General features: G+C 40.6%; 1 protein-coding gene across 3 annotated transcripts in view; it reads right to left on the minus strand.

The window, feature by feature from the left end:
• Window positions 1-14,587, minus strand: part of FHIP1A (FHF complex subunit HOOK interacting protein 1A) — a 292,671-nt gene that overhangs the window by 43,362 nt on the left and 234,722 nt on the right. For all 3 annotated transcript variants that reach the window (XM_023733549.1, XM_004378826.2, XM_023733548.1), the window contains exons 7-8: window positions 11,805-11,972; window positions 3,058-3,137 (exon numbers count right to left, since the gene is read on the minus strand). In XM_023733549.1, the coding sequence (XP_023589317.1) occupies window positions 3,058-3,137; window positions 11,805-11,972 (248 nt within the window). The remainder of the gene's footprint in view (window positions 1-3,057; window positions 3,138-11,804; window positions 11,973-14,587) is intronic.

Raw genomic sequence — 14,587 nt, forward strand, 5'->3', positions numbered from 1 at the left:
ATTTATTTTATGGTTCCTTACTGTGTCCTAGCTTCTTGTTTTGTTTTGCTATGCCCAAATAGGCTGCTTGTATGAACTAGTTCGATTATTGGCACCTTTGAAGCTCGAATGTCCTGTCACCAGGTGGTTAGATCTGTTACTAGGTATGTGAGCTCAGGAGTCCACCCACTCCTCTTGAATGGATTCAGCTCAGGTGCCCAGGTAGATAGCCATTGAGTGCGTGGTGTAGGCTCTCACTTACAGTCCTAGACAGGCATGGGTAATTGGCGTAGGCACAGGCATCTGGCTGTAGCAGGGGCACACACTCTGAGTAAGGCAGGGGGCTGACACCCGCCCCCGAGTGTCCAGGAAGAAGGTGTATCCCTGTTCACTAGAGCGCATAGGTGGATGGGTTTTGCAGCCAGACTATGAGCGCCTAATGCTGTTGGCTGTAAGGACTAGGCGGCACCTCTTATTCATGGGTCCCTCTTGCATGGGTGGTGCCACCAGTCCTCAGGCCCCTGATGTGGGTAGGTGAAGACCCTGCTAAATGGCCAGAGCAGTGTCAAATGTCAAGAACCTGCCGCTTCACAGCTGAAAGAGTTGAAGTTAGGCTTCCGGTATATACCCTGTTGTACTGTGGTACTGAGGGCCTATGCTGTTGAGATGGGCCCACACAAGTCCATGCAGGGGGAAAGGCACTCAAAGTCTTTGGATCCCTTATGCCTGTGCCCAGGCAAAGGAGCTATGCCTATCCTGGGTTCCTGGCTTAGACGAGCCGGCAGTGTATTTTTTCCCATTTGTTAATTTGTTCACTCTCCAAGGCAGGGAGAATGGCTCTGGGTGTGTGACAGATCCTACTTCCAGCCCAGGGGACTCAGCAACTGCTGAAGCTGGTCCAGGACCCAGTGCAGAGCAGGGAGTAGGGAGGTAAATGGGAGAGAGGTTTTTCCCTAAGGGGGGTGTTTTTGATCCATGCAGTAAGCTGTATGCAAGTACTTATCTTCCGTGGAGGGCTGCTTCTCACTGGTTCTGTGTGGCCATGTACACTCAGGCGTGGGTATCTCCCAGTGCTGAAAACGCATCTCCCGCTCGGCTGCTTGCCTGCCTCGCCGCTCACCTGCGAGCCGATCAGGACTGAAGGGCTCAGGATCTTGCCAGGTCAGGTCTGGCAACTCCTTGCAGCTTCCGATCCGTCTCTCCCTCCCCCTGCCACTCAGTCCGGTTCCTCAACTCTGCCTTTGATGTTCAGGGCTCCCAGATTGCCATATGTAATCGAATGACTTGTTATTTTGTGTCTTCGTTGTAAGAGGGTCCACTGGAAGCGTCTGACTACTCTGCCATCTTGGCCCTGCCTCCAGAACAGTTTTTAACACACAGACACCACTTTATGGGCAGGCAAAAGGTGATCATAGGTCACTTGTAAAGGTCACTGAACAACCAGCAAGCAAAAGCTACCCCCATCTGCGCTAAATCTGACCTGATGACCCAGAGTTGAAAAGTTTTGCACCTTCTGACTCAGACCAGGCTTCCCAGTACATGGAAAAAGATGGCTGCTTTTGACCCATCTGAGAAGCAATATCAAAGAATTAAACATTTAAATCCAATTAGGTTTTGCCCATGTTGGAGGCAAATCCTTGTTTTTGGCAATAGAAAAGGCTTTAACAAGTTGCTTCTGGATCTCATTCAGGCCTTTCTAATGTAGTCAGTCATATTAGGAGAGGCTGGATGGGGAGTTAAGTAATCCTTTTAGAGCTGATAACTACTGCTCTACCCCAGACTACCCAGGCAGCTTCTTTGTGGTTAGATTTGTTCTCTGCTAATGCCTTAAGATTAGTTACTGATGACCTGAGTGAAACCCCTAAGAAAGTCTAAAAACTCTTTTTAAACTTAAAAATAATAATAATAGTTGTCCTTTACTGAATACCTCCTATATTTCCAATTCTACTGCAATGCCTGGGGGAGATGATAAGAAGACTGAATGAGACGATTTATGAAAAAGTAGGCATATGATAGGCACTCAAGAAACCTGTTTCCTGGTCTTTTTCCTCTGAACTGCTGATTTGATCTGACCTACTCTGGTTTATGGTCAAGGGCCAGCTGCCTGAGTTCACCCAAAGGTGCTTCGGAAGAAAGGCCTGATGACCTACTTCCAAAAAATCAGCCATCGAAAACCCTACGGAACAGTTCTACTCTGACACATATGGGGTCACCATGAGTTGGAACTGACTCAATGGCAACTGTTTTGTTTTATTCTAACACTCATTCTCTTGTATAAAGGATAAACAGAGCACTTAACTACAGCCAAAAAATTTAAAAAAAAAAAACAAAAAAAACACCCATTGCCGTTGAGTTGATTCCAACTCAGCAACCCTATAGGACAGAGTAGAACTGCCCCGTAAGTTTTCCAAGGAGCAGCTGGCGGATTCGAACTGCAGACCTTTTGGGTAGCAGCCATAGCTTTTAATCACTATGCCACCAGGGCTCCATTTGAATCCCAATACCCATCTTCAAACACCAGCTACTTCATGAAACCTTTCCCACCTCTGCTTCTGAAGGACACACCTTTTCTACCTTGTACATTAATTCTTTTCTATTTGTATATTCCACGCCTTACTCCTTTCTTAATCGTACACAGAAGATACTCATTAAATATTTACTGAATTTGAAACATACTCACAGGTCAGATAGTGCACACAGTAGGAGTCAAAGAAATTATATACCAACAGTACTTCATATTTGGAAAAGTTGTTTTCATAACACAGGTCCCCTAACGATGCACTTCAGGAGAAAGACATTCAGTCATGTACCAGAAGAACTTTCATGATACTCCTGAAATTTTCTAAACATTCTATCTATGGTTTTCAGGAGTATATTTATAATATAATGCATATGGCCTCCTAAAACTTTTATTAGTGAAATTAAAATTAACCTTGGGAAACAATGCAGAAATTAAATTCACATTCTTAATGAGTTTCTTCCTTAGAGGTAAGGTCCCTACTTAACTTATATTACCAAAATAAAATAATATAGTAGTTTAGAGAGTTTTTTTAAGAAGGAACAAAAATTCTGACTCACCTTAGAACTAGCTGTAACATCACATCTTCACAGTGTAAACCAATGAGAGTTCTGAACAATGCCAGGGACACCACGCAAAGCTGGGAAGTAATAAACACACGTTCTGTTTCAAATACTAGAATGATAGCACTACTTCCCACAGACGGTAAGTATAAATCAGAATTACAACATAAAATGGCCTTTTTTTCAGCAATTTTGATAAAAAGCATGATGCTGCCAGAGAGAATGTGTATTCAGGCTATCAGTTCTCCTACAGGATTTGATTAGAAAGCCTATGCCTAGAATTATGCTATTACGCAGGATGCTTCCACAAAATGTATACACTCTTATTGCCAACTTTTAAACATCCAGATATACATGCCTTCCAACTCCCTAAAATGAAGGAGGATGGGGAGGGGGAAAAAGGGGAGAGAGGGGAGAAAGGACCACTTGCTTATATCATTTGTTTTCCTAGGTTATTTTCAAATAGAATATTGGCTATTTACAAGACCGAGCTAACAGAACCTGCACGTACCCTGGCCAACCCTCCCTTCAGAGTCCTCGGTGCCAAGTCTCAGCTCCCATCTCGGCTTTGGGGCAAATATTTTTCTTTGTTCTATTTCCCATAATGCTAAGGGTGTGCTAATATACTTTTTTAAATGTGCATTTATCCTCTTTTCAATCTGCCATGCCATGTTAAGTAATTTAGGCTCCTATCCTTTATACAGGAGGATAAGCACTTGCTGTCTTCAAGGCAGAATGGGTCAAGGAAATTCATAATGGTGCCATGAAGAAACAGCTGTACTTGGCCTGCCCTAAAATACCTCTGTGCTCAGGTCAGACCGCATGTTTGTAGTTAGCCAGAAGCTTCATACTCTGTCCCATCTCAAGTCCTTGCAAATGCTGTTCCTTTGCTTGGAATGTCTTTTTCTGCCTCCTCCACAGGCTGACTACTACTTATTCTCAAAGACTTAGCATAAGCACTACCTTCAGTAGGAAATCTTTTTGCTCTTCCACCCAGTCCTACTGTCCAGTGCCTCCCTTCCCCAGTCTCAGTTAGGTGTTCTTCCTACATATTGCCACCATGAGCTCTGCAAACTACTGTCAAGGATGCACAGCACAGTGTATTTGTCTTTTTATTATTGAGTCTAGTTGTTTATTTATTTGACGTACAAGTACCTTATCACATATATGATTTGCAAATATCTTCTCCCATTCAGTGGATTGTCTTCTTAATTTCTTCATGGAGTCCTTTCGAACACAAAAGTTTTTAATTTTGATGATGTCCAATTTATCTATTATTCATTTTTTTCTTGTATTTTCGGTATCATAGCTAAGAAACCTCTGCCTGATTTAAGTCCACAAAAATTTGCCCCCATGTTTTCTTCTAAGCAATTTATAGTCTTAGCTCTTAAACTTAGAGCTAAATATCCCCTTTACAAGGTAATTTTTGTGTATGGTGTAAGGTAGAGGACCAATTTCATTCTTTTGCATTTGGTTTCCCAGTTGTCCCAGCACCATTTGTTTAAAAGTCTACTTTGTCCCCCAGTGAGTGGTCTTGGCACTCCTGTTGAAATCCATTGACCACAGACACATGGCTTTATTTCTGGACTCTCAATTTTATTCCATTCATCTATAGGTCTATCCTTATGCCAGTACCACACTATCTTGATTACTGTGGCTTTGTAGTAAGTTTTGAAACTAGAAGTCTGTGTCCTCCAACTTTGTTCTTTTTCAAGATTGTTTTGCTATTCCGGATCCCTTGAGTTTCCACAAGAATTTTCGATTCAGCTTGTCAATTTCAACGAAGAAGCCAGCTGGGATTTTGATAGGGGTTGCACTGAATCTGTAGATTAATTTGGGAGGTACTACCATATATGTCTTCTGGTCCATGAATATAAACTATCTTTCCATTTACTTAGATCTTCTTTAATTTATTTCAACAATGTTGTGTAGTTTTCAGAGTATAAATTTTGCACTTCTTCTGTCAAGGAGCCCTGGTGGTGCGTGGTTAGGTGCTCAGCTGCTAACTGAAAGGTTCGCAGTTCAAACCCACTAGCCTCTCCGCGGAAGAAGGATGTAGCAGGCTGCTTCTGTAAAGATTACAGCCTTGAAAACCCTGTGGGCAGTTCTACTCTGCCCTATAGGGTCTCTATGAGTTGGAATCCACTAGACAGCAATGGGGTTTTTGTTGTTGTTAAATTTATTCCTAAGTATTTTAATATTTTTAATGCCATTACATCCACAATCAATGCCCATGGAAGCAGCAGTCAAGAAATCAAACAACGCATTGGATTGGGAAAATCTGCTGCAAAACACCTCTTTAAAGTGTTAAAAAGCAAAGATGTCATTTTAAGGACTAATCCAACCCATGGTGTTTTCAATCACCTCACCGGCATGCAAAACCTGGACAAAGAGAAAAGAAGCCCGAAGAAGAATCAATGCTTTTGAATTATGGTGTTGGCAAAGAACACTGAATATACCATGGACTGCCAGAAGAATGAACAGATCTGTCTTGGAAGAAGCACAGCCAGAATGCCCCTTAGAAGCAACGATGGCAAGACTTCATCTCATGTACTTTGGACATGTTATCAGGAGAGACCAGTCCCTGGAGAAGGACATCATGCTTGGTAAAGCAGAGGGTCAGTGAAAACGAGGAGGACCTTCAAAGAGATGGATTGACACAGTGGCTGCAACAATGGGCTCAAGCATAACAACAATTGTGAGGATGGTGCAGGACTGGGCAGTGTTTTGTTCTGCTGTACACAGGGTCGCTATGAGTCGGAACCAACTTGACAGCACCTAACAACAAAGCTATTACAAATTATTTTAATTTCATTTTCAGACTGTTCATTGCTATTACATAGAAATACAATTGATTTTTGGATTTTAATCTGGTATCCTTCAACCTTAACAAATTCATTTATTAGTTCTAATAGTTGTTATGATCGTTAAGGTTGTGTGTCAACTTGCTGGCCCATGATTCTCAGTGGTTTGGCAGTTATGATATAGTTTGGCAGTTGTATAATGACGTAATCACCTCTGGGATGAAATCTGATCTAAAGTGATCACCTTCCTGATAGGATCTGCTGTGAGTAGCCTATCAGTTGAAGGGAGTTTCCTTGGTGGGTGTGGTCTGCATCCAATATAGGTGGACTTTCTGGCAAGGCTCGTGTGTTTTGCTCACTCTGGATCCTGCAGCTGGCTCCTTTTCCTCTGACCTCTAGTTCTTGGGACTTCAGCTAGTAGTTTACCTGCCATCTTGCCAGCCGATCTTGGGATTCGTCAGTCTCTGCAGCCTGTCAACCAGGGGCCTGCTATTTGACCTACTGATCTTGGGTTCATCAGCCCCTGCAACTATGTCAGTCAAGAGAAGCCTCCAGCCTGACCCACAGACTTGGGATTTTCCAGCCTCTACAACTGTGTGAGCCATTTCCTTGAGATAAACCTCTCTCTATATATATATATTTACATGCTTTTCTGGTTTTGCTTCTCTAGAGAAACCCAGCCTAAGACAGTTGTTTAGCAGATTTCTTAGGATTTTCTATATACAGGATCATGTCATCTACAAATACAGATAGTTTTACTTCTAATCTGTATGCCTTTTACAGTAGTCCCTGATTTACAACGTATTCAAGTTACAAAGAACAACACTTACAGCTGTTCGCTTTTTTTTTTTTTTTTTTGGTATTACATATAATGTTGCAGTGTGTAATTTGCTGATATTATAATTCTCAGATGTTCCCATGTTTCCAATCCCTAAAGACAAATAAAGATTGGAATTATAAAGATACTGATAATAAAAGGCAATAATAATGAAAACCAAAAAAGAAAAAGAGGTATTCGATTTACATCAGAACCCACTTACGACGGAGTCATCGGAATGGAACCCTGTCATTAGTCAGAGACTACCTGAATTTCATTTTCTTTTCTAATTGCCCTGGCTAGAACCTCAACGATGAATAGAAGTATCAAAAACAAACATCCTTGTCCTGTTCCTGATCTTAGAGGGAAAGTTTTCTGTCATTCACCATTAAGTATGACATTAGCTATGAGTTTATCATAGATGCCCTTTACCAGATTGAGGAAGTTCCCTTCCATTCCTTGATTGTTGAGTGTCTTTATTATGAAGGGGTGCTGGATTTTGCCAAATATTTTTTCTGTGTCTATTGAGATGATCATATGAGTTTTGTCCTTTATTCTACTGATATGGTGTATTACATTAACTAATTTCCAGATGTTAAACTGGCCTTGCACTTCTGGGATAAATCCCACTTGGTTATGGTGTATAATTCTTTTTTATATTGGTGAGTTCAGCTTGCTAGTAATTTGTTGAGGTTTTTGTATCTATAGTCACAAGAGAGACTGCTCCATGTTTTTCTTGTGCTGTGTCTGGTTTTGCTATCAGGGTAATACTGGCCTCACAGAATTAGTTGGGAAGTGTTCCCTCCTCTTCTATTTTCTGTAAGAGTTTGTGAAGAATTGGTATTAATTCTTCTTTAAGTGTTTGGTAGAATTCAGCAGTGAAGCCATCTGGACCTTTGTTTTCTTTGTGGGTAGCTTTATAATTATTCATTTCATTTCTTCACTTGTTATAGATCTATTCAGAATTTCTATTTCTTCTTAAATCAGTTTCAGGGGTTTATGTCTTTCTAGAATTTGTTCATTTCATCTCAGTTATCTAATTTGTTGGCATACAGTTGTTCACAGTATTCTCTTATAATCCTTTCATTTCTGTAAGATTGATAGGAATATCCACTCTTTCATTCCTAATTTTAGTAATCTGAGCCTTCTCTTTTTCTTGGCTAGTCTAGCTAAAGGTTTGTCAAGTTTGTATTTTCAATAATTTGTTGATTTCTCTATTATTTTCTATTTCATTAATTTCTGTTCTAATCCTTATTATTCCCTTCCTTCTGCTTGCTCTGAGTTTGTGCTTCTTTTTCCAGTATCTTAAGGAGGAAGGTTAGGGTTCTTGGTTTGTGATTTTTCTTCTTTTTTAATGTAGATATTTATAGCTATAAATTTCCCTCCAGGCCCTGCTTTTGCTGCATCCCATAAGTTTGTTTTGTTCTGATTTACCAGTACGAGCAGGTCGGGTGTGCTTCAGTGATTGCCCTGGCAGCACAGAGGCATTCACTTCCTGCCCCTTGTTGGACAGGCAGTGGGGAGCAGGGAGAGCCCTTGTCGCTGTTCATTGTACGTGTGAGATGGCTGAGGAGGCACTATCTGACAGTACAGAAATGCCTAGCCCCTCACCAGGTGGGCAGGTGATGGATAAGGAGCAAAGCCAGCATGTGTGTGGTGGGGCGGGGGGGCGCTGCTGAGGCACTCCTTCCACGGGAGGGAGGCAGGATGGTTGGGGGAGAAGGGGATATGTGTTCGCAGGGGGCTGGTTCACAGGTACCCTCTCCAATGGGACAAGGGCGGGCAGGTAACCAGCACTCTCTCTGGTTGGGAAGGGGTAGGGGAGGCGTAAGGCAGTTGGCCACTGGCAGCACAGGTGCTCTCTCCAGTGGGGGATGGGTGGCATCTCATAAGTTTTTGTATGTTGTCTTAATTCTTATTCCTCTTAAAAATATATTCTCACTTCCCTTGTGATTTCTTCTCCGACCCATTGGTATTTAGGACTATGTTGTTTAATTTCCATACATTTGTGAATTTCCCAAATTTGTTTTTGATATTAATTTCTAATTTCACTCCATTGTGATCAGAGAACATGCTTTGTATGGTTTCAGTCATGTTTTATTCATTGATGTTTACTTTATAGCCTAGCATGTGGTCTATCTTATAGAATATTCCATGTGCACTTGAGAAGATGGTACATTCTGCTGTTAGGTACAGTGCTGTATAGATGTCTGTAAGGCCTATTGGTATATAGTGTTGTTCAATCCTTCTATTTCCTTGTTGATCTTCTGTCTAGCTGTTCCATTCATTATTAAAAGTAAAGTATTGAAGTCTTCCAGAATTATTGTTGAATTGTCTATTTCTTTCTTTAAATTCTGTCAGTTTTTGCTTTGTGTATTTTGAGGCTCTGTTTTTAGATGCATGTATGTTTATAATTGTTATATCTTCCTGATGGAGTGACCCTTTTATCATTATAAAATGTCCCTCTTTATCTCTAGTAACATTGTTTGATTTAGATTTTGTCTAACGTTAGTAGAACTATGCCAGCTTTCTATGGTTGCTGTTTCCATGACATCTTTTTCAACGCTTTTACCTATTTATATCTTTGAATCTGAAGTGTGTCTCCTATTGATAGCATACAGATGGATTTTTTTTTTAATCTAATCTGATAATCTCTGACTTCTGATTGGATTGTTTAATCTATTCACATTTAATGTTATTATTTACATAGATGGATTTACATCTGCCATTTTACTTTTTGTTTTCTGTATGTTTCATGTCTTTTTTGTTCTTCTATTCCTCCTTTGGGGCCCTGATGGTGCAATGGTTAAGCATCTGGCTGCTAACCAAAAGGTCAGCAGTTCAAATCCACAGCCGACCCTTGGAAACCCTACTGGGCAGTTCTACTCTGTCCTATAAGGTCTCTATGAGTCAGAATCAGCTTGTCGACAATGAGTTTTTAGCCCTCCTTTACTGCCTTTTTTTACATTCATTGAATACTTCCTATTTAATGGTTTGTTTTGTTTTGTTTTGCTACTTTTTTATTTTCTTAGTGGTCACTCTAGGGCTTATCAAAATCTTACTACTTTAGATTTTTGCTAAATTAGTTGCAGTGAGATACAGAAATGTTACTCCTACATAGTTCTATTTCTTCTTCCCCCACCTCTGTGTTGTTTTACATATATTACATCTATATATGTTACAAATCCAAAAATACATTGTTATAATCATTATTCCTTTGCTTTTTCAGGTTATTTTAATTTTTTTATAGTGGTGAAATATACATAATATAAAATTTACCATTTTAACCATTTTTAACTGTACGGTTCAGTGGCACATCTACAATGTTGTACAATCATCACCACTATTTCCAGAACATTTTATCACCCCAAACAGAAACTCTGTATCTATTAAGCAAGAATTTCCCATCACTGTCCCCTCTCTCCTGTCCCTAGTAACCTCGAATCTACTTTCTGTCTCTAAAAACTTGCCTGTTCTAGATATTTCATGTAAGTAGAATCATATAATATTTGTCCTTTTGTGTCTGGCTTCATTCACTTAGCACAGTGTTTCCAAGATTCATCCATGTCATAGCACAGATCAGAACTTCATTTCTTTTTATGGCTGAATAATATTCTATTGTATGTATTTACCATATTTTGTCTGTCCATTCATTTGTTGATGGTGCTTTTGAAACAGAAATTGCAACTCAATAGAGCCAGCTTTCGGGGAGTGGGGTGCAAAGTTAGGGCACTGATAGTATAAGAGGATTTTCAAAGTTAATCAAAGCTCCAAACTAAAGGAAAAAAACCAAACCATTACCACTGAGTCAATTCCAACTCATGTCAACCCCATGTGTTACACAGTAGAACTGTTCCAGAGAATTTTCTTGACTGTAATCTTTACAGAAGCAGTTCGCCAGACCTTTCGTTTGTAGAGCTGCTGCTGAGGCTGCTTATGTACAACCAAACATCTCATGGAATTTGGTTCCTTGTTTGGAGGTTTAGGGTTATGGTTTCATGGGACATCACAGTTAATTGGCCTAATAATGTGTTTTGTGCTCCTGTTCTATCTCCTAGTTCATTGTGTAGTGCCCAGGGTCTTAAAAGCTTGCAAGCCACCATCCAAGGCACAATAATTGGTCTGTATTCTCCTGGAGCAACAAAGAAAAAAGGAGAGTCAGGAGTAGGAGGAGAAAATACAATGTGTGGCTAACTGCCTCCATGAACAACTGTCTCCATGAACAACTGCCTCCTTTGCCATGAGACCAGAAGAACTAGATGGTGCCCAGCTACCATTACTGAATGTTTTGATCAACGATTCTATGGAAGAATCCTGATCAAAGGGTGGGAAATACAGAACAGAATTTTAAATTCTCATGGACTCCAGACTTTCTGGAGCCTTGGAGGCTGGATGAACCCCTGAAACTACTGCCCTGAGATAACCTTTAAACCTTAAACCAAAAATATTCTCTGAAGTCTTCTTAAAACCAAACAACAATTTAGCATAACTAGTAAAGAACGTCTGCCTTGATCATTGTGCTCTTTTAAGATCTATCTATATGGGATCAAATGACAACAGCAACTTGAAAGATTAGATAGGAAAGTTAGGGAGTAGTGAATTTACGTTAATGGGGAAGGAACAACTCAGAAAAGGAGGGTAAGAATGGTGGCACAAGTCAAAGAATGTAATCAGTGTCACTGAATTAGACATGTAGAAACTGCTGAATTGGTATATGTTCTGCTGTGTATATTCTCAACAACAAAAACAAAATAAAACTATATTAAAAAAAAATTTGTGGACAGAAATATGGTCTCTAATACCCAGACTTGATACATTCTGGTTCCTTGGCTTTACGTAGCACATAAGCCCATATGTTTCCCTGCATCTTGCCTCCTCAGAAGTGTATTCTGTTAGTTTTACAGAAGCAAGTGCCAATCCAGACAAACTGAGAAAAATGTCCTATCAAAGGACTCCTGATAGCAAAACACATTATCTAATTCATCTTTCCCAAAAGAAAAGAACGGTAATGGCTGCAAGAGAAAAACAAGGGGAAGAGAGAATATTCATAATTTCATTCCAGTAAGAAACCCTCCTGAAGTCTGTTCCCAGTTAGGAGTTCCCGTCCTCTGGGCTCTGCTTACCCGAAATGGAGTGTTGATTCGGCTTGTAAGAGTGTCCAATATGTGGACGTTCTCGTGCTGGTGCAATAGAATGAAACGGAGGAAGATCTCAAGTAGTGCTGGCTCGGAGACGCTACGCAGGAAAAGGTCCAGATACGCCGTTGTGGTCATGACTTCCTCCACAGTTACCTGTGATCAAAGACAGGACGAGCATAGGTGAGCATCCCCACGGTGCTGAGATATATGCCCCCAGTGACTCCCAGCCTCACCACATGATCCTATCAAGGGGAGAACATGCCTGCAGTTCCATCTGAAGCCCATAACCTATTCACAGTCCACAAACACCTCATGCCACTTCCATCCTTTAATTCAGTAAGGGAAGAACAAGGCATAAGAAGTAATTCAAGTGTTTCAACAACTCTAATCATTAAATGTTGCTCAAATACAATAAAGATTTTAGTGTGTAATCAAAAAATGAAAAAAAGATAATGGAAAGTATTTACATGGTCAGTAAAGGATTAATTAGAAAGCTCAGGATAACTTGTTCATTATTAGTCTTTCAATAAACATTTTCTGGGATCTGCCCCACAGAAGGAACATCAGAATACATTTTCTGTCCATCAAGAAGATGGGCTATGTATATGACCTAATGAACAAATAATAATATAATAAATAACAAATGAGAGGTATAGACAACAAGTGCTGCAAATATTCAGACATGTTTCTGGAGAGCTGCAAGTCAAATTTTTATTACTGAATAATACATAAAGTGTTATTTATAAAGTGTTGTAAGAAGCCCTGGGTGACACAAACGGTTAAGTACTCGACTAGTAGCTGAAACGACGGTGATTCGAACCCACCCAGAAATGCCTCAGAAGACAAGCCTGGTGATCTGTTTCCAAAAGGTCACAGCCTTGAAAATCCTATGGAGCAGTTCTACTTTGTACACATGGGGTCACCATGAATCAGAATCAACTCCATGGCAACAACAACAACAAGAGCTTACTGCTTGTAAAGTAACTGTGACTATTTTACAATACAAATTAATACCTTCTACCTGGTATGATTTTCCCATGTAGTAAAACGCCAGTCTTTCAGGGAATATAATCTGAAAAGTCAAGTTTTTCAGAGAACTGAGAATTTATCCCTTTAAGCATCAAAATTTTAATTTTAAACATTTTGACTGGAAGTATTTTAAGAGCTAGTATACACTTCTTTGTCCTCCTAAAAACAAAATACAACATCACTTGATAATTAGGGATCATCGTCAGGGTTATCAATTGCCCCACTGTCTGTAGTAGAAACCAAAAAACCAAACCCATTGCCATCAAGTCAATTCTAACTCATAGAGACCCTACAGCAACCCTATAGGACACAGCAGAACTGTCCCCTAGGGTTTCCAAGGAGCAGCTAGTGGATTCAAACTGCCGACCTTTTGGTTAGCAGCCTGAGCTCTTAACCGCTGCGCCATCAAGGCTCTGTCTGTAGTACTAAAAAAAAAAAAGTGTAGCTGTCAAGTGGACTCCGACTCATAGCGCTTCTGTAGGAGAGAGTAGAACTGCCCCACAGAGTTTCCAAGGAGAGCCTGGTGGATTCAAACTGCCGCCTTTTTGGTTATCAGCCATAGTGGGTTTCCGTCTGTAGTATGCTGTTGTTGTTGTTAGGTACTGTCTTAGTTATCTAGTGCTGCCATAACAGAAATACCACAAGTGGATGGTTTTAACGAAGAGAAGTTTATTTCCTCACAGTCAAAGTAGGCTAAAAGTCCAAGTTCAGGGTGTCAGCTCCAGGGGAAGGCTTCTTCTCTCTGTCGGCCTTCTCATCAATGTTCTCCCAGACTAAGAGCTTCTCGGCGCGGGGACCCCAGTCCAAAGGATGCGCTCTGCTCCCGGCACTGCTTTCTTGATGGTATGAGGTGCCCCTGTTTCACTGCTCACTTCTGTCTTTTATATCTCAAGAGATTGCCTCAGGACACAATCCAGTCTTGTAGATCAGGTCCTGCCTTACTAACACAAATGCCACCCATCCTCCCTCATTAACATCATAGAGGCAGGTTTACAACATACAGGAAAATCACACAGTACCAGGAATCATGGCCTAGCCAAATTGATACACACATTTTTTGGGGGACATAATTCAAACCATGACAGGTACCATCGAGTCAGTTCCAACTCATAACAACCCTATGTGCTACAGAACGAAACACTGCCTGGTCCTGTACCATGCTCACAATCGTTGTTATGCTTGAGCCCACTGTTGCAGCCACTGTGTCAATCCATCTCGTTAAGGGTGTTCCTCTTTTTTGCTGACCATGTATTTCACCAAGCATGATGTCCTTCTCCAGGGACTGATCCCTTCTGACAACGTGGCCAAAGTATGTAAGACATAGTCTTGCCATCCTTGCTTCTAATGAGTATTCTGGTTGTACTTCTTCTAACACAGATTTGTTTGTTCTTTTGCCAGTCCATAGTATATTCAATATTCTTCATCAACACCACAGTTCAAAGGCATCAATTCTTCTTGGTCTTCCTTATTCATTGTCCAGCTTTCGCATGCATCTAATGTGACTGAAAATACCGTAGCTTGGGTCACGTGCACCTTAGTCTTCAAGGTGACATCTTTGCTTTTCAACACTTTAAAGAGGTCTTTTGCAGCAGATTTGCCCAATGCAAAGTGTCTTTTGATTTCTTGACTGCTGCTTCCATGGGTGTAGATTATGGATCCAAATAAAATGAAATCCTTGACAACTTCAATCTTTTCTCCATTTATCATGATGTTGCTTACTGGTCCAGCTGTGAGGATTT

This window comes from Trichechus manatus, unplaced genomic scaffold, assembly GCF_000243295.1.
Source record: "Trichechus manatus latirostris isolate Lorelei unplaced genomic scaffold, TriManLat1.0 scaffold00059, whole genome shotgun sequence".
NCBI lineage: Eukaryota > Metazoa > Chordata > Mammalia > Sirenia > Trichechidae > Trichechus > Trichechus manatus.